This window comes from Mixophyes fleayi, chromosome 1, assembly GCF_038048845.1.
Source record: "Mixophyes fleayi isolate aMixFle1 chromosome 1, aMixFle1.hap1, whole genome shotgun sequence".
In the NCBI taxonomy this organism is placed as follows: Eukaryota; Metazoa; Chordata; class Amphibia; order Anura; family Limnodynastidae; genus Mixophyes; species Mixophyes fleayi.
Window position 1 is genome coordinate 438262831 of NC_134402.1, and position 25343 is coordinate 438288173.

The 25343-nt window shown below is 41.5% G+C and overlaps 1 protein-coding gene across 2 annotated transcripts in view; it reads right to left on the bottom strand.

The window, feature by feature from the left end:
• The window catches only part of MALT1 (MALT1 paracaspase), a 70743-nt gene that overhangs the window by 27482 nt on the left and 17918 nt on the right, over positions 1-25343 (bottom strand). The window contains exons 4-9 of one of the 2 annotated variants that reach the window (XM_075184839.1): positions 24069-24219; positions 14438-14613; positions 12659-12755; positions 11312-11356; positions 5802-5828; positions 2636-2659 (exon numbers count right to left, since the gene is read on the bottom strand). In XM_075184839.1, coding sequence (XP_075040940.1) covers positions 2636-2659; positions 5802-5828; positions 11312-11356; positions 12659-12755; positions 14438-14613; positions 24069-24219 — 520 coding nt within the window. The remainder of the gene's footprint in view (positions 1-2635; positions 2660-5801; positions 5829-11311; positions 11357-12658; positions 12756-14437; positions 14614-24068; positions 24220-25343) is intronic. The other variant, XM_075184848.1, reaches the window with a different exon arrangement.

Below are 25343 nucleotides of genomic sequence, written 5' to 3' on the forward strand. Positions count from 1 at the left end.
ATCAGGGCCGGACTGGCCATCTGGCACTTCTGGCAAATGCCAGAAGGGCCGATGGCAGTGTGGGCCGGTCCGGCTCCCTGCGATCCCCCGATTAAATGAAAAAAATTTTTTTTTATTTTTTTGGTGTGCAGCCGTCATGACGTCACACGTCATGATGGCTCTGTGTGCCGGCCCGGTTCCCGCGCTTCAAGTTCCCGGCCGCGTAGGACTAGCTGCAGTGGAGGCTGCTGTCAGTGCTGAGGTAAGTGTAGGGAAGGAGGGGGGGCAGAAAAACGACATATGTATGTGGGGAGGGGGGGCAGAAAAACGGCATATGCATGTGTGGAGAGAGGGGGGGCAGAAAAACAGCATATGTATGTGTGGAGGGAGGGGGGCAGAAAAACGGCATATGTGTGCAGGGAGGGGGGGCAGAAAAACGGCATATGTGTGCAGGGGGGGAGAGGAACCGAATATGTGTGCAGGGGGAAGAGGGGATGATTGAAAATGTCTGCAGGGGGAAGAGGGGATGATTGAAAATGTCTGCAGGGGGAAGAGGGGGTGATTGAAAATGTCTGCAGAGGGAAGAGGGGGTGATTGAAAATGACTGCAGGGGGGCAATGGCTGTAGGAAGGGAAAAATAAAAATGGCCAATGTGTGTGGGGGACAGTATATGACTATAATGTGTGTGGGGGACAGTATATGACTATAATGTGTGTGAGGGACAGTATATGACTATAATGTGTGCTATTAAATGAATGTGGGGCTGTTTGGGGAAAATGAGGTCCATTTATTAAATGTGATTATAAATTATTTAATGCCTGGGATGGTTGTGGGAAATGGTTATTTTTATTAAACATAAATGCTATTTAATTTCTTGCTGAGGTTGTTTGGAGGGAGGGAAATAAATTTATATATTAAATGGGAATACTATTATTTTAATGTTGGGGCTGGAGTGAGGCCTAATTTTATAACGTGGGTGCTATATTGCGTTAACCCCGCTGCTGTTTGGAGTTTTCTAACTTTCATGTACCCATTTTTTTTTCCAAATAGGGCCCCCAACATTCCAGGATCCAGACAAGCAGCAACTTATCTAAAGACACCAGCAGCCACAAGTGGTGACAATGACAAGACAGGTAGGAGAGACGAGGACAGTCTGCCAACTGTCCTGAATTTGGTGGGTGACTGTTCCGCTTAGTCAGGATTTGGTCTGACTACAAGGACAGTTGGGAGGTATGTCCTACTTCACATTGTACTGCTTGTAAAGGCAGAACTGTGCTCAGAGTATTGCCTCTGTATTTGTTGAAAATGTGTCTAATAACCATATTACATCATAGGAGCCCCCTGTCTTAAGTGCCTAGGGCCCCCTGAGCCTAAATCAAGCTCTGGTTAGCAGGAGGGAGCGGATAGCTACTCCCAGTCCCAGGATAGGACACAGCCTGCAGAGCAAGCCGAGGAGCTCTAAGTCTCATGAGATTTATTAATCTTGTGAGACTAAGAGTTTCCCTGCTTACTCTACAGGACGTTCCCACTATGATGGATGTCAACAGCATCAGAAGCATATATAAGTACAATGGACTGTGGGTGTTGTAATGTGTTTCTGGGGTGGGGGGGTGGCATGATAGGGAGGGCCTGATAAATGTAATGTTTTATTATAATGTATGCATCAATGCCCCATGTTGACCACGCCCCCAACATAATGTGGCCACGCCCTTGGCGGCACCGCTGCGCAGCAGCGGCACACAGTTTTTTCATGCTCATCAACAGAGATGGGCCTGTATGCTTGAAATGCCAGGGCTGACTTTTAGTCCCAGTCCGGCCCTGGAACCAATCATGAAAAAAATAAACGTAGCATTTCCTGGTTGCTGATTTGGAGATCAATAATATAATTTATGACCTCCTGGATCAATGGATACCTGGAAACTCCCCTCTTTCAAATGAGGGGATCTCTGGCCTTCTTGGGAGCCCGGAATGCTTCATTTAAAGGATACACAATACTGATTACATTCACTGCAGACCTCTATCCTAGTATCTCCATGGTAAAATTAAATGCTGTAATATCATATGTTTGCATTTTTATTGCTACTGTTTCATAAAAACTAACTTATAGGGGGTATTTAATTGTTAGCCAGAACCGCTAAAATCCCGCGCTCGAAAAATATTACCGTTAATACGGTAATATCTCGCTCCCTGAGCTGCGAGCTGAAATCCAGCGAGTAAATTACCGTATTAACGGTATTTACACGCAATATTACCGTATTAACGGTAATATTTTTTGAGCGCGGGATTTTAGCGGTTCTCGCTAACAATTGAATACCCCCATAAAGTCTAGAGAATATAAATGGATAGCAAGAATTGCATTCAGTGTACACAATAACAGAAATTGTACTGTGCAGATGGTCATCGATACTGAGAACTAGGGTCCTTTCTAGTGAAGACGCTTTAAAACCAGGGATAGTCCATGGGAATTAGGTACAGTCAGCAGCTATGTGAACCCGATTTGTGAGAAGGCCACAGTGGACTGGTGCATCACTGATCCTAACAGATAACGATGACCGAAGAGGGGAACCACCATAATTCAGGAAAAGAGGTTTGGGGATTACTATTCATAAACATTTTTTAGCCTTTAAAATCAGATAGATAAATTGATCATACTTACCAAATAGAGGCTCATTTGTGGGCACTGCCGAGGCAACAAAACAAAAAACAATCAATTATTAAGAGAAATATTTTTTACATGTATCAACCAGAAAAAAAATATACATTTAAAAAACGTCATCAACATTTGTATTGCAAGTGATTTCAAACAATTATCGTTTCATAAATGTAAAAATAAATTGTGAATTATCATCGGCAGTGTATTTACAAATAAACGGTCAACAATGTATTTTTAGAATTGGTAATTTACTAGTAAGCCTGCCCCCCCCCCCCTCCCTGCCACCACCACAGGTGGATGTACAATGGCTGCTTATCCTGATGCGGGATAATTTAAAGCTCTGGTCTTCTGACACAATGTGATTGGCTGGTGCGTGTCATGTGTCGAGAGCACATGACAAGCACACATTTTAAGCTACAATATATTGAAACTGTGGAATTTCTAATTTCTCCTGCAAGACGAGTGTCCTGGATGACCTAGGCATCGGACCCCCGACAATCTGGAATCTGGGGGGCAGGTAATCTATTGGTGAACATTTCCTATAAGGAAGATTATGAGACAGATTACAGGATATTGATCTGTGTGTTTATTTCCATAATACATATCTCTCTATCTCTCTCTCTGTAGATATCTCGCTGGGCTGTGCAGAATAGAGATAATAAAATGTGTGGTTGATGTTCTATGTTGAACAAATAATGCAAAATTGTAAGATAAGATTCAAGCCTTTGGTGATGCTTTGTAACATTATTTTAAATATTTCCTTTACATTTCAATAACGTGTTATCCTGCTATGAAAACAGTACATTAATTTAGATTATAAATGAAAAAAAAAAATAATATAATAATTCCAAAGTCCTTTTCAGATGCTAGTACATACATAGTGATATACACTCTATTAACACATTAATAGTCAAAAGTATGTTATACCTCAATGACTAGACTACATTTCTCATTTATTAGACGTACCAGTTTCACAGAAGCTGGCAAGGGTGGCAAACTATGCTTTTGATTAAGCTGTCTATTTGTATGGCCTAATGGAATGTTAGTGGGTCTCATCATGTTGACTGGTGATTGGCCAGCAATATCAACCAATTAAAGTGCTGGGAGTCATCTACTAGGTACCACATTTTCCTGACCATAGATTTGCCGGGCGCCTGCATTGTAAAGCCACCATTTGGGATTCTTTATTTTAAATAACCCTCAGAAAGTTGTCTGGATTTTATAGGTATCATTAGTATGCAGTATGTTTTTTACAGTGGTCTCTAGAATGCTCTCTGCATTGTTTATGTCAGCTAGAATGCTCTCTATATTGTTTATGTAAGCTAGAATGCTCTCTATATTGTTTGTCAGCTAGAGTGCTCTCTGTATTGTTTATGTCAGCTAAAGTGCTCTCTGTATTGTTTATGTCAGCTATAGCGGCTCTCTGTATTGTTTATGTCAGCTAGAGCGGCTCTCTGTATTGTTTATGTCAGCTAGAGCGGCTCTCTGTAGTGTTTATGTCAGCTAGAGCGGCTCTCTGTATTGTTTATGTCAGCTAGAGCGGCTCTCTGTATTGTTTATGTCAGCTAGAGTGCTCTCTGTATTGTTTATGTCAGCTAGAGTGCTCTCTGTATTGTTTATGTCAGCTAGAGCGGCTCTCTGTATTGTTTATGTCAGCTAGAGCGGCTCTCTGTATTGTTTATGTCAGCTAGAGTGCTCTCTGTATTGTTTATGTCAGCTAGAGTGCTCTCTGTATTGTTTATGTCAGCTAGAGTGCTCTCTGTATTGTTTATGTCAGCTAGAGTGCTCTCTGTATTGTTTATGTCAGCTAGAGTGCTCTCTGTATTGTTTATGTCAGCTAGAGTGCTCTCTGTATTGTTTATGTCAGCTAGAGTGCTCTCTGTATTGTTTATGTCAGATAGAGTGCTCTCTGTATTGTTTATGTCAGAAGGAGTGCTCTCTGTATTGTTTATGTCAGCTAGAGTGCTCTCTGTATTGTTTATGTCAGCTAGAGTGCTCTCTGTATTGTTTATGTCAGCTAGAGCGGCTCTCTGTATTGTTTATGTCAGCTAGAGTGCTCTCTGTATTGTTTATGTCAGCTAGAGTGCTCTCTGTATTGTTTATGTCAGCTAGAGTGCTCTCTGTATTGTTTATGTCAGCTAGAATGGTCTCTGTATTGTTTATCTCAGCTAGAATGCTCTCTGTATTGTTTATGTCAGCTAGAGTGCTCTCTGTATTATATATTGGTCACTAGAATGTTCTCTACATTTTGTATCCAGAAGCATAGCATAGCCGAGCATATGGCCACATCAAATGTTATGGGACACCCTTATTCATAGCCCTCAGTGTATGGATCACTAAGCTCCTCTCCATTGGTACAGAGGTTACTTTAATGCTTTTTGCATTCAGTCGAGATTACAAAGATTGCCTTTATTTTGTATATCTCTAGAATCCTCTCTGTAGATTTGCCCAAATACCCCAAGATTTCCGCTCTGTGTTGTATATCAGTCACTGGAATGTGTTTTGTATTGTATATAGGTCACTAGAATGCTCTATATAATGTATATCAGTTTCTAGAATGTTCTCTGTATTGTATATAGGTCACTAGAATGCTCTATATAATGTATATCAGTTTCTAGAATGTTCTCTGTATTGTATATAGGTCACTAGAATGCTCTTTGTAATGTATATCCGTCACTAGAATGTTCTATATATTGTATATAGGTCACTCGAATGTTCTATATAATGTATATCAGTCACTAGAATGTTCTGTGTATTGTATAAAGGTCACTAACATGCCGTACATAATGTTCATCAGTTTCTAGAATGTTCTCTGTATTGTAGACAGGTCAATAGAATGCTCTATGCAATGTATATCCGTCACTAGAATGTTCTATATATTGTATATAGGTCACTCGAATGCTCTATATAATGTTCATCAGTTTCTAGAATGTTCTCTGTATTGTATACAGGTCAATAGAATGCTCTATGCAATGTATATCAGTCACTCTGTACTTGAAATTGGACACTAGAGAGATCTCATTGCCTAAAGGCAGACAAGACAATGCAAGAAAAAGAAAAAAAAATATTTATTTAGCACATACCTAAATAGTTTAATCTCACAAGATGATCAAGCTGAAAGGCACCAAACAAAGATGGTTTGTACAACAGTGCAATAATTATAACTTACCATTAATGATTAAGTCACTCAATTCATCTAAAAGAAAAGAAAAAAAAACACCTATCATGTAACCATGTTTTTTTGACACATAAAATAATCAATTGTGTTGATTAATGTGTTGGAAAATTGTCTGTCAACAGTCCCGTCATGCTGAAATGGGCGTGAAAATGGAGCTTAGTTTAATCGGAAATAAACATGATTTGGCAAATTGGGGCGTGGTTCCAAAATGCCCCAATTTTGCCACAGGAAAAGTTGGCAGGTTTGAGTACATGTGTATATCATGTGTCGTATGTTATAGCACAGGCTTGGCTAACCTGTGGCACTCCAGGTGTTCTGAAACTACAAGCCCCAGCATGCTTTGCCAATATATAGCAGCTTATTGCTGGAAGGGTATGCTGGGACTTGTAGTTTCACAACACCTGGCACGTTAGCCAAGCCAGTCATAGCATGTGAGGTTTAGATTCACTGATCTGCATGTGTGATGATGGGTGTTATTTATTAACTAAGAGGGAGAGCGAGGGTTATTGACCAAAACTGCTCAAAAGATAAAACTCTGCACTAAAACCATACCAACCAATCAAACAGCTACTCTCATTGCCTAACACGCACTAGACAGATAAAAGCTAACTGCTGATTGGTTGCTGTTATGCAGAGTTGTACCTTTAAGCAATGTTAGTAAATATCCTTCACTGTTTATTTTCTCTCTCGTCTCTAGTCTTCACCTTTGTACAAAAAGCAACAGAGGCTGAGAGTGATTTGCATAGTGCACACAGTATGCAAATAGACGTGTATTCTGCCTTCATAACATGTGAACACTGAAACTATTAACATCCTTTATCTGAAGCAACAGTGAGTGAGTTATAGTCCACGGATAGTTCTTTGTATATCTGAGATCTATTTGTATGTTTGAAAGGTATTTGAGACTGTCCCACGTACTGTAACAATCTGGTACATAAGACGAAAATACTGAGACTAGGGGGAAAAGTATGTGGTTTGGGGGCAGATGACAGAGGGAAGGTATAAGTGGAACATATTTAAACTGGGCGTATGTTACTACCGGTGTACCCCAGGGATCAGCACTGGGTCATGTCTTATTTAAGCTGTTTATTAATGCTGTTTATTAATGGCCTTGTACATGGTCTAGAAAGTCCATATTCACTGACGACACTCTGCTATAATTGGTTATTAACACAGAGCACTATAGTAACTTGCTTAGAATGAAACTGAAAAGGACTTGGGTATACTAGCTGATAGTAAGCTGAGTAGAAGCACTCAGTGCCAGGCAGCAGCTGTAAAGGCAAATAAAATCACAGGATGCAAAGAAGGGAGATAAATGCACGTAATGAAAACATAATATGGTCATTGTGTAAGTCACTAGTTAGACCGCATCCTGAATAGGGGACAGTTTTAAGCACATCACTGTAAGCATACTGTAAGGACACAGGAGAACCTGAGGGTGTTCAGAGACCATCAACTCCATTAATAAAGGGATTGGAGAGGTTATTATAAAGAGAAGTTAGAAAAGCCAGGTTTGTTTATTGTAGAAAAAGGTACCTTAGAGGTGGCCTAATTAATATGTATAACTACATATGAGGTCAGTACAAAGATTTGTCTAACAAACTTTATGTGCAAAGGGCCAAGGACAAGAGGTCATCTATTGTGTATGAAAGACAGATGGTTTCACCTTGAGCATAGGAAGAGTTCTTTTCTGTAAGGGTGGTTAAGCTGCAGGATTCTTCGCCACATAAGGAGATTATAACAAACTCACTTGCAGAATGTAGAAAAGGGATTGGATGCCTTTCTTACAAGTAATGGTATTTGTAGCTATAACTAGCAGACGATAGTATGGTGGCGATTGATCTAGGCAAATTATACGATTGCAATTTTGGGTGTCAGGAAGGATATTTCCCCCCACTGTGAGGATAAATTACCAGCTGTCCTGAGGCTGGAACTCATTGCCCTGGGTGAAGTTTGAACTGTTTTGTTAATGGATTTAGAACTTTTGAGTACGGTATATCATCCACAAGACTATAATAACCAGAAACTGTATATCTTCTGGTGTGATTTTCAACATTACACTGTGTACATAGGCAGGTGCAACTACCAATGTGATGTGGCCCTAACTTGGAGTTAGGGCCAAGACCTGGATCTAGAAACACCCCACGTCCTCTTTTACTATCTTGGTTAATTTACCAATGATTTTCAACCTAACAGTTTATTATGATCTAGAAATCTGCAGAGAATTGTCCTAAACAGCCATTGGTGCACACAGTACAACTCAAGCAGTCAAGGCATAAATAGGTCTTATCAGATTCTCTGCAGCACAGAGGGTCAATAGTTGGGGGCTTCCTAGCGGATGATGAGCTACCAGGAATGAAGGGGAGCACAGACCACTGTAGTCAGCCGGAGTCTATTACGACTGAGGGTACATATATATACCAGCGGCCTAGATCCACCCATACTATGGTGCCTTGTGCTTTGTATACGGTACAGTGAACCAATCTCTGTGGCAGATATACGCCGACTCCAGCATCTGTTATAAACGTTTGTTGGGAGTTATAGGGTATGGAGGAGTTGGCTCACATTTATAAGCTATGCCTGAAGAAGGGAACATTTGTGTCCTGAAAGCTTGCAGCTATTATGGAATTTATTAGCTATAGGCATTATCTATAAAGCAATTTAGTTGTTTCTAATCCAACAACTATTCTACTGAGTAACAGGGAGTCACGCTATCTGCATCCACTCCATTACACAAATACACCATTAGAGCATTAGATATAAAGCTGCGTCCAGGCCAGGTGATCTCCTGCACTACTTGCCCTGGGCCAGCAGTGAGCGTTTTGCTGCATCATTCCACAGAGATCAGTATAAGACGGCCCAACGAAGGTGTCGGATACTGCCAGTCATAATGACGTTGGTAGTATAACGCCATGGGAGAGGGGGAGGAGACTGGCCAAACTAGAAGGTATCCTATTGGCAAACAATGTAGGAGATCCCCCAATCAGATACTGTCTACACAGACGTCATCTACTGAAGGCGCTAACAAAGCACCGGCTCACATTTAAAAAAATAAAATAAATTATTTTACACAATGTTGGATCAAATTAGCGTTTTGTACTTTGTTTTTGCAGCTAATAGCTAGCATTTTTTGCCATTTGAAGCTTAAAGAGAATTTGTATTTCTAACCAGCAAGATTGACAAAGGATATCTCTCTCTCTCATATATATATATATATATATATATATATATATATATATATATATATATATATACATGTTTAATTGTGACACATAATACATTACATAATAAATCTCATAACAATAAAATCTCATGCAATGTTAACATCCACAGCTGTGTATATAAAAGTTCCCCTATTATAGTGGAATATGAACCTTAGGATTTTATATCCACCAGTAAGCTAATGGATAACAGTTTATTGTCTTCTGTAATCCTTCATAAATTACTCTGAGTGGCCCCTCCCCCTTTAATGATCTTCCTCAGTATTACAATAGGACTCTCTGCCCATTCCCAACATCTTCTCTTCAGTCACATTCCGGGAACTTTTATATAGAATTGTGGATCTTACTAATAGGGCGGTTATTTCACAATATCCCATCAGCGCAAAGGCTCAGAGACCCAGCCACCAGGGGGAAGCACTGTGCCTCTCCGGTTACCTCTGCCCGCTGAGGACCAGGGAGCCAGGTCCTCATTTGTCAGGGAGGTAAATGGGAGCACAGGGAAGTGCGGTCTGTCATGTATGGCAACAAGAACCTAAACATAAAGCTGTTATAAGATAAAGATATAAAAGAAAATAAACGTTACGACATGTATCAAAGAAAAGCAGAGCAAAGACTGTTTATAATAATCTGAGCCATCATAAGAGACTAGCCAATAATACCTAACTGAAAAATGCTAAATAAAACAGGTGTTTGCTGCAAGTACATAGTCAGATTTGATCAATTTAGAGCTACGTGCACTATGGTACTCGGAATACTACATCCTTAATTACTTGCACAATGCACTTTACTAAAACTGTGGTCTAAGGTGCTTAGATACTTCAAAGATGATATGTTTGAATTGCATGGTGGCTTAGTGGTTAGCACTTCTGCCTCACAGCGCTGGGGTCATGAGTTCAATTCCCAACCATGGCCTTATCTGTGTGGAGTTTGTATGTTCTCCCCGTGTTTGCGTGGGTTTCCTCCGGGTGCTCCGGTTTCCTTCCACACTCCAAAAACATAGCAGTAGGTTAATTGGCTGCTATCAAATTGACCCTAGTCTGTCTGTCTGTGTGTGTATGTTAGGGAATTTAGACTGTAAGCCCCAATGGGGCAGGGACTGATGTGAATGAGTTCTCTGTACTGCGAAATCAGTGGCGCTATATAAATAAATAGCAATGATGATGATGATGATAATATGATGTGAACTAGTAAGAGTCAGCACTGACTTCTAATATTGCATATTATTTCTTTTCTTGCACTTTTCATTTTGATATCCTTGACCAGTCTCCTCTCTTGTTTTAAATGTTTTGAAATCAGACAGCCTTACCACTGCTTGTCTTTAATACATGTAATCAAAGACCAGGGGCCTGATTCATTAAGGATCTTAAATGAAGAAGTATCTTATTTAAGTCTCCTGGACAAAACCATGTTACAATGCAAGGGGTGAAAACTAGTTTCTGTTTTGCACATTAGTTAAATACTGACTGTTTTTTCATGTAGCACACAAATACTTGATAGCTTATTTGTACACTGAAATTTAAAGTTGATATTTGTGTGTTACATGAAAAAACAGTCAGTATTTAACTTATGTGCAAAACAGAAAACTAATTTGCACCCCTTGCATTGTAACATGGTTTTATCCAGGAGACTTAAATAAGATACTTCTTCATTTAAGATCCTTAATGAATCAGGCCCCAGGGAGGTATATTTACTAAACTGCGGGTTTGAAATAGTGGAGATGTTGCATATGGCAACCAATCAGATTCTAGCTGTCATTTTGTAGAATATACTAAATAAATGATATCTAGAATCTGATTGGTTGCTATAGGCAACATCTTCACTATTTCAAACCCGCAGTTTAGTAAATATACCCCACAAATGTTCAAATAATCTTTTTTGTTATCAGTTCAAAATTTGACGGCATTTGACCGGTTCTGGGGCTAGAAATGGCCCAATAGTGATTTGGGGCTATTTTATTTTGAGTTCATCGGCCACAGTTCAACATTCCAAACCGCAGTTACAGAAAAATACGTGGAACTATAAAATGTCACCTGTTCAAGCATAGATTGCTACATTTTATAGTAGGTCTATTTTAACTGAAATAGTAAACAATATTGTGTTCAAAGGTTGAGGTTGCATACAAAACTGTTAAAAATAAAAAAAACATTTGCCATGACTCATGTTTTAATTTATTTGATTTAATTTTCCTTTAAAACAGTTATATGTTTTCTGCCATATCAATGCCGAAAAAAGCCCCCAAATCAAAAACATGCAGGAAACGGTCATGCAGTTACACAATACCTTCTGTGCACTCCATTGCTGTATGTGTCCAAAGCTTTCCACATCCTTTTATTTTAAAAGAGAAACAACATTTAATGTTTACCTATTTTATATCGATGAAATGTTGAACAATGATGGAAATTATGCAGTTTCAACCTGTACCTTCCAGATGGACCTCTAATATGACATATACATCAAGAGATCGTTCCTGTGACTACAGACCGACATAGAAGCAGTTACAGGTGAAATACCAGAAGCCAGATTGTCTCTGGGGCAGTAAAGATAGTCACACATACTGCGCTACCGCAGCGTGTGTGGCACCAAAGCGGCCGGGATGACAGATAATGATCCTATCGGAATTGATACGCTGAACCAGGAACCAAACTCTGGTAATAGAGGTTGGGGGGAAGGGGGTTTGTGTGAATTTTTCTAATCAATTCAAATACATTTCAATGCCTCCTAAGATCTCCAGAAATCTTAAGGAGGGTCATTACTCTATCTTGTCCATCCGGTAACCCAGTTTGCTCTTTGTGGACATCACCATGTATAGCTCTGGTGTCCCTCTCTCTGTCACCTACTATTCATTCAGAAGACTTGGCCATAACCCAGGTACAATGACACCGATGCCATGATGACTTCTTTCAGTGCAAGATTCTACCCACAATTCTTTATTCTGTAATATTTTGGTGGGTTCATCCTTTCTTCACTCACTGCTCCTCTTAGCCCTGAACAAACCCACCACCACCTTTTTTCCCCGATTCCGTCACACCAGTTAACAGTGAAGGAAGTTGCGCACATAGACCAACCCGTTCTCCACTTACAATCTCTCTTCAACCACCTTCAATCTGCTCTGCAGCTTAATAGCTAGACTTTCTAACCATTTTCAAACCCACTTTGCCTTTGACTCTTGCCTAAACCTGATTTCTGCAGGTCTGCCATCTGGAGGCTGCGAGAAGGTATTACAATCTGTGGAAACATTTGGTCACTGTCTATATCAGATATAGACAAGCTGCGTCTCTCCCGTTGTAACTGCACCTTTTGGCTGGTAGGGCATGCTGGGATTTGCAATTCCATAACAGCTGGAGATCCAAGGCTGCATACTACTGTATGTACTCTCAAGCAGATGTAGCATACAGTGCCATCTGCAGCATATGAGATGGTACTGCACCCTATCAATGAGGCTTAAAGTAAACTACTGCATTTCCATTTATAGCTTTAACATCTTGTATCTGTTGGTGAATGAGTTCCCCATTGAGGATTACTTGGCAGCCTGCTCTATTGAGCCATGGTAACTGAAGTAGACACACACTCTGGTAATTAAAGATGTAATCAGCCATTTAACTATGCCAGATATCCTTGAAGACTTACCAATAATGACCTCCACGTTCTTACTATCCTCAGTTTCATTACCATTAGACACTTGACAATAGTACATGCCCTGATCTTCAGCTGAAACATTGGCAATCTAGAAAAATATATATATATTTATTTATTTAGAACAGAGTTTGAACTTGAAAGAACACATGAAATACACAAGATTAAAGTAGTCAGATTGTATACAGAGTGCAGGTTCTGCTGGACGTTGAAGTGGGGATTACAGGAATCTGTGGGACCGAAGAATTAAAGAACTTTAGATTTTGTCTAAAGATAAACTTTCACTCTTTGTAATTTACGTCCAATGATTGATCAAAGGAAAATGGTTTCAAAGGACCTGGACAATTTCAAGTCAAAAATTAAAACAAATGGGTAGATTTATTGAACCTTCTAAAAAAAGCAACCAATCAGATCCTAGCTACCATTTCTACAATGCAGTAGGTAAATGAAAGCTAGAATATAATTGGTTGCTGTGGGCAACACCTCCACTTTTCCTTTTTTAGAAGGCTTGATAAATCTACCCCAAAGGCATCATATATACTGACACTTAGTGCCAGTATACATTCTTAGGTGTCTTTGGTGCATTGTACCAAGTGTTAATTTAAATGTGACACACAATACGGAACAACGATTCCTTCGGTGAACACGTCCTCTGACATTCATAGACGATCTCTGCAGGTAGCGTTGTCTGACATCCAACCACCATTCAACATTCATTATTACATTCACTGTAAACGCCTGTGTGTAAAAAGTGTGTTTACTGAAGGGATCACTGATCTCTACCTTCGGTCAATTGGAAAACACTGTGGGCCTCAGTCATTAAGGGGAGCAAAGCATAAAAAGGAGAGACTTTGCACCTGGGCAAAATCATGTTGCATTGGAGGGGGGGTAAATTTAAAATGTAAGGGTCGATTTATAGTTGGGGTAAGGCATGTCCTAGATAAACATTATAATTCAGTCTATTATTATTATTATTATTAATTTTTATTTATAGGGCGCCACAAAGTATCCGTAGCGCCGTACAAGGACAAACAATGGCACAGTACAAGGTGAAACAGCACAGTACAAGTAACAGTAAGCACTATAACTCTGGGGCTCAGGCACAGCATAAAAAAAATAGCCAGTATTTAACTTAAGTGCAAAATAATAAACTAATTTGCACCCCTTCCACTGTAACATTGTTTTCCCAGAACATTTACTCCTTTTTTTGCCTTACTTTCCTGAATGATTCAGGCCCTGTATATGAAGCCTTGGGTATGTAAACTGTCCCGGGATTATGTTATAGTAAATGACGGCTATTAAGAACTGTATATCTTGCACTTGTGTATGCAGACACAACTGCACATACAGTAAGTCAAAAATAATATTGTATACCACAAATGCACAATACTATATATAAAATAATACAGTATGCCACAAATGCACAATACTATATATAAAAAAATCTGTATACCACAAATGCACAATAATATATATACTCAATATTTATCATTTACAATAAGGTCGTATTTGTATGAGATTTTAACGTAAGCTTTCATGATTTTCTTCTATCAGACATGTTATTTTAATTCATATACAGTTATGTAAAGGGGACTGTCAAAATGTAAACAGACATAGCTTCATGAGATCTGGGCAGGGAGGGGCGCAGCCTAATATGTCCCGGTTCTACAACCAGGAATGTGGTGAACAACGTATAGTGATATATAGTAAGCACAAATTGATGGATATATGATATGTAGTAACAATATATGAAGACATAAAAAGTATGCATACCGTGTAAACTTTGTTTGTGGCATCGATCACTGCGGCGCCATTTCTGTACCACTGATAACGGGGCAGAGGCTTCCCTACAGCTGCGCACTCCAAAATCAGCTTGTCCCCGACCAGCAGCTTTGGGCACTGGGGTTGGGTACATATCTGGAGTTTGTTGACAGGTAACAGAGATATTCCTATTTAAAAACAAAGGTTTGCATGTACTAACTATCAAATACACAGAAATACTTAGTATGTCATGGAAAGAAACAAACAGGTTACTTAACTAAAATAGAAAATGCATTTATGTTTCAGAGCTTTAATCGACTGTCATTAGAAATCCACAGTGCTCTTTCTGTGTCCGTCAATCCAACAGGACCATTGGGGACACATTTCTGCATTTTTGTGAGAAACATTTGCCTGTTTCTTTGTGCAAAGGGGGAAGGGTGGAACGTATTGCATCTTGTAGACTCATCTCTGCATAGTGGGATAGGTCTACAAAATGCCTAATTCCACATCTGGGGGCTCAGTTAGAACTAGGGATGTGCACCGGCGACTTTTGAGGTCTCGTGTTTTGTGTTTTGGATCCGGATTTTCTCGATGTTTCGGGTTCGGATTTGTTTTGCAAAACACCTGCCGAAACGTTTTGGTTCGGATTTAAGGTTTTGGATTCGGATTTTTTTTGAAAAAAAACGAAAAAGTGTAAAAATCAAGTTTTTGGGCTTATTTTCACTCCTACGCTATTATTAACCTCAATAACATTCAATAACAATAATTTCCACTAATTTAAAGGCTATTCTGAACACCTAACACCTCACAATAATTTTTTTTTTTTTAGTACAAAACGTTGCAACGAGGTATCTTTCTGGACTGCGTAGAGGAGTGTTCCCCACAATACAATTAAAAACCCATCAACTGGTCTGAATTACACCCAAAAATAGTATCTGGACTGCGTAGAGGACTGGCCACTGGCCACCACAATATAATATATAGAAAACCTTCAACAGGTCTGAATTACACCCAAAAATAGTATCTGGACTGCGTAGAGTAGTGGGCACTGGGCACCACAATAAAAAATATATAGAAAACCTTCAACAGGTCTGCATTACACCCAAAAATAGTATCTGGACTGCGTAGAGGGATGGCCACTGGCCACCACAATATAATATATAGAAAACCTTCAACAGGTCTGAATTACACCCAAAAATAGTATCTGGACTGCGTAGAGTAGTGGGCACTGGGCACCACAATAAAAAATATATAGAAAACCTTCAACAGGTCAACATTACACCCAAAAATAGTATCTGGACTGCGTAGAGTAGTGGGCACTGGGCACCACAATAAAATATATAGAAAACCTTCAACAGGTCTGAATTACACCCAAAAATAGTATCTGGACTGCGTAGAGGACTGGCCACTGGCCACCACAATATAATATATAGAAAACCTTCAACAGGTCTGAATTACACCAAAAAATAGTATCTGGACTGTGTAGAGGACTGGCCACTGGCCACCACAATATAATATATAGAAAACCTTCAACAGGTCTGAATTACACCAAAAAATAGTATCTGGACTGCGTAGAGTAGTGGGCACTGGGCACCACAATAAAAAATATATAGAAAACCTTCAACAGGTCTGAATTACACACAAAAATAGTATCTGGACTGCGTAGAGGACTGGCCACTGGCCACCACAATATAATATATAGAAAACCTTCAACAGGTCAGAATTACACCCAAAAATAGTATCTGGACTGCGTAGAGTAGTGGGCACTGGGCACCACAATAAAATATATAGAAAACCTTCAACAGGTCTGAATTACACCCAAAAATAGTATCTGGACTGCGTAGAGTAGTGGGCACTGGGCACCACAATAAAAAATATATAGTAAACCTTCAACAGGTCTGAATTACACCCAAAAATAGTATCTGGACTGCGTAGAGGACTGGCCACTGGCCACCACAATATAATATATAGAAAACCTTCAACAGGTCAGAATTACACCCAAAAATAGTATCTGGACTGCGTAGAGTAGTGGGCACTGGACACCACAATAAAATATATAGAAAACCTTCAACAGGTCTAAATTACACCCAAAAATAGTATCTGGACTGCGTAGAGTAGTGGGCACTGGGCACCACAATAAAAAATATATAGAAAACCTTCAACAGGTCAGAATTACACCCAAAAATAGTATCTGGACTGCGTAGAGTAGTGGGCACTGGGCACCACAATAAAATATATAGAAAACCTTCAACAGGTCTGAATTACACCCAAAAATAGTATCTGGACTGCGTAGAGGACTGGCCACTGGCCACCACAATATTATATATAGAAAACCTTCAACAGGTCAGAATTACACCCAAAAATAGTATCTGGACTGCGTAGAGGACTGGCCACTGGCCACCACAATATAATATATAGAAAACCTTCAACAGGTCTAAATTACACCCAAAAATAGTATCTGGACTGCGTAGAGTAGTGGGCACTGGGCACCACAATAAAAAATATATAGAAAACCTTCAACAGGTCTGCATTACACCCAAAAATAGTATCTGGACTGCGTAGAGGACTGGCCACTGGCCACCACAATAAAATATATAAAAAACCTTCAACAGGTCTGCATTACACTGCACATACGGCTGCTCCTCCATCCTCTCCATCATATACATGTTGGAGTTCCAGCGTGTGAAAACCTCTTGTTTTTGATAATGTCAGTGCATTTTGAATATTTTTCAATTTGCCCCACAACACTGAATGTACTTTATCTATGATACGCATCTATCTATCTTGACTGCGTAGTGTGGTGGCCGCGGTACACAATTTGGTACCGAGGCCACAATATAATTAAAAAACCCTCCACGGGTCAGAATTCCACCAAAAAAGGGTATGGACTGTGTAGTGTGGTGTGCCCGGAACACAATTTTTTACAGCGCCAACAATATAATTAAAAAATTGGGCATCAACTGTCACCGTTGTTTTATATTTGATACACCTAAATATGGACTGCACAGTGGAGTAGCCCCGGTAGTAAATTTGGTGCCGGGGCCACAATACCTCCTCCAACTTCCAAGTGTAGTGTTCATAAAGACAGACAGCGTCGAAGTGTTATTATTTGACTTTCTTAACCCTAAAATTGTCCCTGTTGCAAATATTCGTGCAATGGACAGTTACTTTTTCATTGAAAGCTCTCAAGTGTAGTATTTATAAAATATAAACAACAATACAGTAGTTTTAGAGCACGTCAATACCTCTTGTTTTAAACTATGACAGGGCATTTTACTTTTGGTTTAATTTCTTGAATTTGTTTAAATTTGGTTTTACTTTTTGAACATGGCAAACGAATGTTGATTGGTCATATAATGCAAAAAAAAAAGTTCCAAGATGGAATTGTCCTTGGGCCCTCACACCCACCCTTATGTTGTTGAAATAGGACATGCACACTTTAACAAACCAATCATTTCAGCGACAGGGCCTACCAAACAACTTTGACTGAAATGATTGGTTTGTTTGGGCCCCCACACCAAAAAAGCTATTCATCTCTCCCTGTACAGACTAAACAGGCTCTACTGTGGCAAGATGTCGTCCTCATCCTCAACCTCTGATTCCTCTCCCCCTACAGTGTGTACTTCCTCCTCATCACACATTATCAATTCGTCCCCGCTGGACTCCACAACCACATGTCCCTCTTTACTATCTGGAGGGCAGTGCTGTACTTTATTGAGGAATTGATTATTCATTTTTATAAACATCATTTTTTCAACGTTGTGAGGAAGCAACCTCCTTCGCCGCTCACTGACCAGGTTCCCCGCTGCACTAAAAACTCTTTCCGAGTACACACTGGAGGGGGGACAACTCAGGTAAAATAGAGCCAGTTTGTACAGGGGCTTCCAAACTGCCTTTTTTTCCTGCCAGTAACAATATGGACTGTCTGACATGTCTACTTGGATGGTGTCAGCAAAGTAATCATCCACAATTTTTTCTATTGTGACAGCATCCAATGCAGCGAGAGTAGACATGTCTGCAATGGTTGGCAGGTCCTTCAGTCCGGACCAGATGTTATCAGCATCCCCGCCAGCGCCTCTTTTGGGAAAACTGAGCTTTTTCCTCGCAGCCATAGATGTGGAAGAAAATGAGGGTGGAGCTGTTGGCATGTCACGGTCCTCTTCAGAGGACAATCTCCTGACCAGCAGGTCTTTGCACCGCTGTAGACTTGTGTCCGCCGGAAACAGAGACACAACATACGCTTTAAACCGAGGATCGAGCACGGTGGCCAGAATGTATTCCTCTGACTTTAAAAGAGTGACCACCCTCGGATCCTGGCAAAGCGTACGAAGGGCTACATCCACAAGAGCTACATGCTTGGTGTAATTGCAATGGCTTACCAGCTCCTCCCTCACTTTCTCCAGCTGCTTCTGCAACAGCCTGATCAGGGGAATGACCTGACTCAAGCTGGCAGTGTCGGAACTGACTTCTCGTGTGGCAAGTTCAAATGGCTGCAGAACCTTGCACAACACGGAAATCAGTCTCCACTGCGCTTGACTGAGGCGCATCCCCACTCCTTTGCCTATGTCGTAGGTGGCTGTGTAGGCCTGAATGGCCTTTTGCTGCTCCTCCATCCTCTGCAGCATATAGAGGGTGGAGTGCCAGCGCGTCACAACCTCTTGTTTGAGGTGATGGCAGGGCAGGTTCATGCTTTTTTGATGTGCCTCTAGTCTGCGGTAGGCACTGGCTGAATGCCGAAAGTGTCCAGCAATTTTGCGCGCCACCGCAAGCATCTCCTGCACACCCCTGTCACTCTTGAAGTAATGCTGCACCACCAAATTAATGGTGTGGGCAAAACATGGGACGTGCTGGAAATTGCCCATATTTAATGCCCGCACAATGTTACTGGCATTGTCTGACACCACAAATCCCCATGAGAGTCTAAGTGGGGTAAGCCACTGGGAGATAATTTCCCTCAGTTTCTCTAATATGTTGTCAGCGTTGTGCCTCTTATTAAAGCCTGTAATACACAATGTTGCCTGCCTTTGCACGAGCAGCCATTTTGTAGATGCTGCTACTGATGCAGCTGTTGCTGTTGCTGCGGAAGGGGATGCATCTACCCAGTGGGCTGTCACAGTCATATAGTCCTTCGTTTGCCCAGAACCACTTGTCCACATGTCCGTGGTTAAGTGGACAGTGGGTACAACCGCATTTTTTAGAGCAGTGAGGACACTTGATCGTACTTCTCTGTACATTTTTGGTATCGTCTGCCTAGTGAAGTGGAATCTCGACGGGATTTGGTACCGGGGACACAATACCTCCATCAACCCTCTAAATCCCACTCCCCTGATGGCGGACACCGGGCGCACGTCTAACACCAACATTGCAGTTACAGCCGCAGTTATACGCTTTGCAATAGGGTGACTACTATCGTATTTTGTGGTCATGGCAAACGACTGTTGGACGGTCAATTGTTTTGTGAAAGACTTAGCGGTCTTACGACTTCCCCTCTGGGAAGATGACCGACTAACAGCAGCAACAGCAGCAGTGGCAGTAGTAGGCGTACCGCTGCAGGATTCCTCGGATGAATCCCGTATTGAGGAGGACTCAGTCTGGCTGCTGACTTGGGCTGCAGGACTCACACATCTGATGGAGATCGTGGAGGAAGTTGACGAGGAGGGTGTTGCTGGTGTGTATCCAACTGGACCACGGGATTTAGGGGTCCCTGTACCGATGAGGGTCCTAGCCCCAGTTCCTGAACTAACCACTGAACTATGAAGGTTATTCAGGTGACGTATAAGGGAGGATGTTCCTAGGTGGGCAAGATCCTTACCCCTGCTTATTTGAGCTTTACATAAGCTACATATGGCCATACATTGGTTGTCTGGATTTGGATAAAAATAACTCCAGACCGAAGAGGTGCATTTTTTGGTCTTCTGACCAGGCATGACGATGGGCTTTTTCATCCCATGGACATCAGCTGTTTCCCCCCCCTGGTGCCTCATTTACAATAACCACATCACCATCCTCATCATCAAGTTCCTCCACAGCGCCAGCTACATCATCAATAGGCTCCTCCCGAGCAACCTCTTCCCGTACAGTGATGGGGAGGTCAGGCTTGACAACCACCAACACCCTTGGACTCGCCTTGAGGATTTGTGATAATTTCTCTTTAGAAGGCAGAGTTGTTTGCTGTTTTGTTGCTGACAGCATAACTCTCTTCAATTTTTTGTAGGGGTGGGAGGAGGAGGAGGGATAAGATCCGTGGGTGAAGCTGATCCACTAGTCATTAACACGGGCCAGGGCCTAAGCCGTTCCTTGCCACTCCGTGTCGTAAATGGCATATTGGCAACTTTACGTTTCTCCTCAGATGATTTAAAGTTTCTCTTTTTGCTACTTTTTCTTAACTTGGGCTTTTTGGATTTTACATGCCCGGTACTACGAGATTGGGCATCGGGCTTGGAAGACGACGTCGATGGCATTTCATCGTCTATGTCATGACTAGTGGCAGCAGCTTCAGCATTAGGAGGAAGTGGGTCTTGATCTTTCGCTACTTTATCCTCCAAATTTTTGGTCTCCATTATATGTAGCACAAGATACTGCAAATGTGTGAACTTGGTAATATTGCAGTACCAATGGACTTATACTGCTGGATTGGTTTTGCAAATTTGGTTAGAATTACTTTTTCTTTTTAATTTTTTATTTTAATTTTTTTTATAACTTTTTTTTTTTTTTAAAAAAAAATTGGGAATAATGGGGAAATAACTATGCCCTTAGAAGCACAGAGCACAGGACACAGCACCACTGGACTGAACAGGACACAGCACAGGACCCAGCAGCACTACGGAACTCAGCAGGACAGAGCACAGGACACAGCACCACTGGACTGATACTGCAGAATGTGTAAACTTTGTAATATTGCAGTACCACTGGACTTTTACTGCTGAATGTGTGAACTTGGTAATATTGCAGTACCAATGGGCTTATACTGCAGGATTGGTTGTGCAAATTTTGTGGTAATTAAAAAAAAATTAAATTAGTTTTTGGTATTTTTTTAAATAACTTTTTTTTATTTTTTTAAACACAGGGGAATATTAGGGAAATAACTATGCCCTTAGAAGCACAGAGCACAGGACACAGCACCACTGGACTGAACAGGACACAGCACAGGACCCAGCAGCACCACTGACCTCAGAAGGACAGAGCACAGGACACAGCACCACTGGACAGAGCACAGGACACAGCACCACTGGACTGAGCACAGCACAGCACAGCACTGAACTGAACAGCACGAGATATAGCAGGACAGAGGACCACCTAACACACCCTTCCTATACCCTGATCAATGCCCGAGTGAAGATGGCGGCGACTAGCGGGGAATTTATAGGATCCGAGTATCGCGAGATCCGACAACGGGATTATGAGTCAGAGCCTCAGTTTCAGATTTGAATTTGGCGCCAATACCCGGATCTGTCTCGGATTCGACTCGGATCGGCAACGTTCGGGTGGGCTCGGATTTCATAAATCCGAGTGCGCTCATCTCTAGTTAGAACTGGACAGATTTGCGCACTGGACAGAGGCAGGAAAAGAGCCACACAAGAAAGCCTCCTTACGTGTATATGTGGAGTCATACGGATCTGAAGATGCCTCCAACTCGAATGGGTAGTATTTGTGCCAGGGGAACCTTGGGTGTCAAAGTGTGTATACGTATACATAACGATAGCGGAGAGATGTGGCTCGTCAGTTCTGCTTTATCCTAGTCGAACGCAATATAATAATGTAATGACATGTTATATACACAATAGGGGCTGATTCATCAAGACATGTATCTGCCAATTTTGAGCGTATCGTACGCAAAATCACCCTGCGCATGCCCAGAACCGGGACATACGTGAATGTACTGTAAGGGTGTGCCAAACCCAAGCGCACGCAGTCATGTCTGAATCAAGCTTTGGGCGTCTCAATGTTACCTGTTTTTCAGCCAATCTCTTGCTCCAGCTACAGGGCTAGTCTAGGGGCTAGATTTACTAAGCTGCGGGTTTGAAAAAGTGGGGCTGTTGCCTATAGCAACCAATCAGATTCTAGCTGTCATTTTGTAGAAGGTACTAAATAAATGAAAGCTTCAATCTGATTGGTTGCCATAGGCAACATCCCCACTTTTTCAAACCCGCAGCTTAGTAAATCTAGCCCTAAGTCTTGACTACTAGTAATGGCTGCATTTTGGTTGCTCACTATCTGCTACTGTGAGCTGTTCACTCAGACAAGTGCCAGACTATACTGCATTAACACTGACTGCATTTTGCTATTATCTGTGTGACAAAATAAAGACAATCCGTTTGCAGTAACTACCAATACTTTCTGTTGTATTCATACTGGGAGCCTTACCACCAGTATGTCTTTGGAGGGAGGGAGGAAATACCACACCACAAGGAGACCATACAAACTCCACATAGATAGGGCCCTGGTTGTAATTAAACCCATGAGCCCATCACTGTGAGGCAGCAATGTTACCCACTGTGGCACCGTGTTGCCCAAAGTAGATGTAGCTTTGCAATGTTGTACTGCAGCATTCTCTTTTTCTGCATCATAATAAATATATATATATATATATATACACACACACATACATACATGTATACACATGCATACACATACATACATATATACATACATATACATACATACAAATACATAATATATATATATATTATATATCATCCATGCACTCATCATTTCCCGTCTTGATTACTGTAACCTTCTTCTCATCTGCCTCCCCTGCTTCCACCTCGCCTCCCTTTGTTCTATACTTAATGCGGCTTATCTTCCTCTTCTGCCTCCCATCCTTGCCTTACACTGACTCCCCTTTGCCTACAGAATGCTTTTCAAACTCCTCACCCTCACCTACAAGGCTCTCTCCCACTCCACCTCCCCATACATCTATAACCTTCTCTCCAAAGACCTCCATCCCGCTCCCTGCGTTCGGCCAATGACCATCGCCTCTCCTCTGCACTGATTACCTCCTACCATTCCCGAATCCAAGATTTCTCCCGAGCTTCCTCCCTCCACTGGAACGATCTCCCACGCTCCATCCATTTGTCCCCTAAATTGTGCTCCTTGCACTTAAAACCCATCTGTTTCAGAAAGTCTACCAGCCATTCACCTAACCATCTCCATCCTTGTTCTCCCCATCTCCCACGTCCCTGGTTCATCTTGAACCCCTCAACTGCCTCCTCCCATGCCTCCTGTCTGTTTACCCTCCCTTTAGGATGTAAGCTATTACGAGCAGGGGCCTCGTTCCTCCAGTCTCAATATCTATTGTTCTGGTCCAACCTCACTATAATTGCTATGTCTGGAGTTTCTGGAGTCTTAGGATTACTCGTGTATTGTTCTGTACTGTTTTACCCTGTATAGTCTACTGTTTGTATTGTGAATAGCGACGCGGAAACCTGGTGGCGCCTTATAAATAAAGGATAATAATAATAATAATAATAATATAAAACTCCACGGCGTCAAGAAAATTGATACCTTCTTACTTCTACTACTTCTTTTTATTCTAATGATGTTGTTTATCAGTTGTTCTACCATTCACTTACAGTACAAAGCTTTTCTAATGTCCCATTACTCCCTACAGCTCCCACCACACTAGTCACAAAGCATAACTTACCATTACAGGCTAAATTGCTTTCGATAACATCCAGCTGTACCCAATTACTGAAATCAAAAGACTGAACGTTGTTAACTCGGCAGATGTAGAATCCAGCGTCGCTCAGGTCCACAGGGTTAAATGCCAACTCCGATGAATTCCCGTGTGGAACCTGCATGTCGGGTTATAGAATTAAACAGTTTTTCAGCAGTCTGTCCATGGCCTGCGCTGTCCTTTTAAATCAGAATAAGTTGCTCTGCATCATGAACAATCCCTAGTAGAAGAGCGATATCACTCTTTTCAATTCACTTACGGAGCATTTTGTTTAAATCTATAACTTTAATTTGTGCAAACTGGAAATCAGTCTAACATGCATCCTTTGAATAATAGTGATTTATGCACCAGTATTTGTTTGGCCGATTCGAGTGTAAGTACTCCCACAAAAAGGTAGGTACATCATTTACAAGTGGACACTTGTGCGATGGGTTGTAGCAAAAGAGTTTGACGGTGGCGCTATTTGCTGCTGCTGTCAGTGTAATCTTTTCTTACTGCTATTTTTTCTGGGGGGGGGGGGGGTGTGTGAAAAGGGAGACACTCCATCAGAGCCGGCGCTGCCGTTAAGGGAAACTAGAAAGCCGCCTAGGACACCAGGGGATAGGGTGCACCTAAAACAAACAATGAGTAACATAATAACCCTCATCCAATGCTTTTTAATGTCCCCTGCAGCGCCCCCACCTGGCACACCGGCCGATGACATGGAGGAGAAGCAGGCGGAAGCTTTTTAACTCTGAAGCTGTCGGCAGCTGCTCTTCAATGTCAGTGATTGGTTGAGAGAGCGATGCTGGGCTATGATGTCACTCTCCCAGACTGTATAGAGCAGATGTTGTTCCCACTCCTCTGCTAATCGAAGAAGCAGTAGGGGCTGTGAGCACCATGGAGAGGAAGGAGATTGAGCCGCGTTTCGGGTGTTTCTCCTAGGGTGCCCCCAGGGCTTCCTCCAGCCCTGCACTCAATGTATTTCTCTCCACTGCTATGAAAGTTACCTTTGTACCACTACTATGTCCGTTTAGAGCTGCCCATGGTGCAGCCAATGCTGTGGACTAAAGTCCATTAACTGTAAGAGATCCTACTTGCTTCTCAGATGCAGATATTTTTTTCACACACATCACCAGCAGCTCTTTGGAGGTTATCGCAAGTCCTCTTCTAAGAACCTCTCATGTCTTGTTCAGACACTGAGCTTGGAACTTACCGTTAGGCTCTAGAGGCAGTGGCCTATGGGCCTTCCGGGTTCTCCTG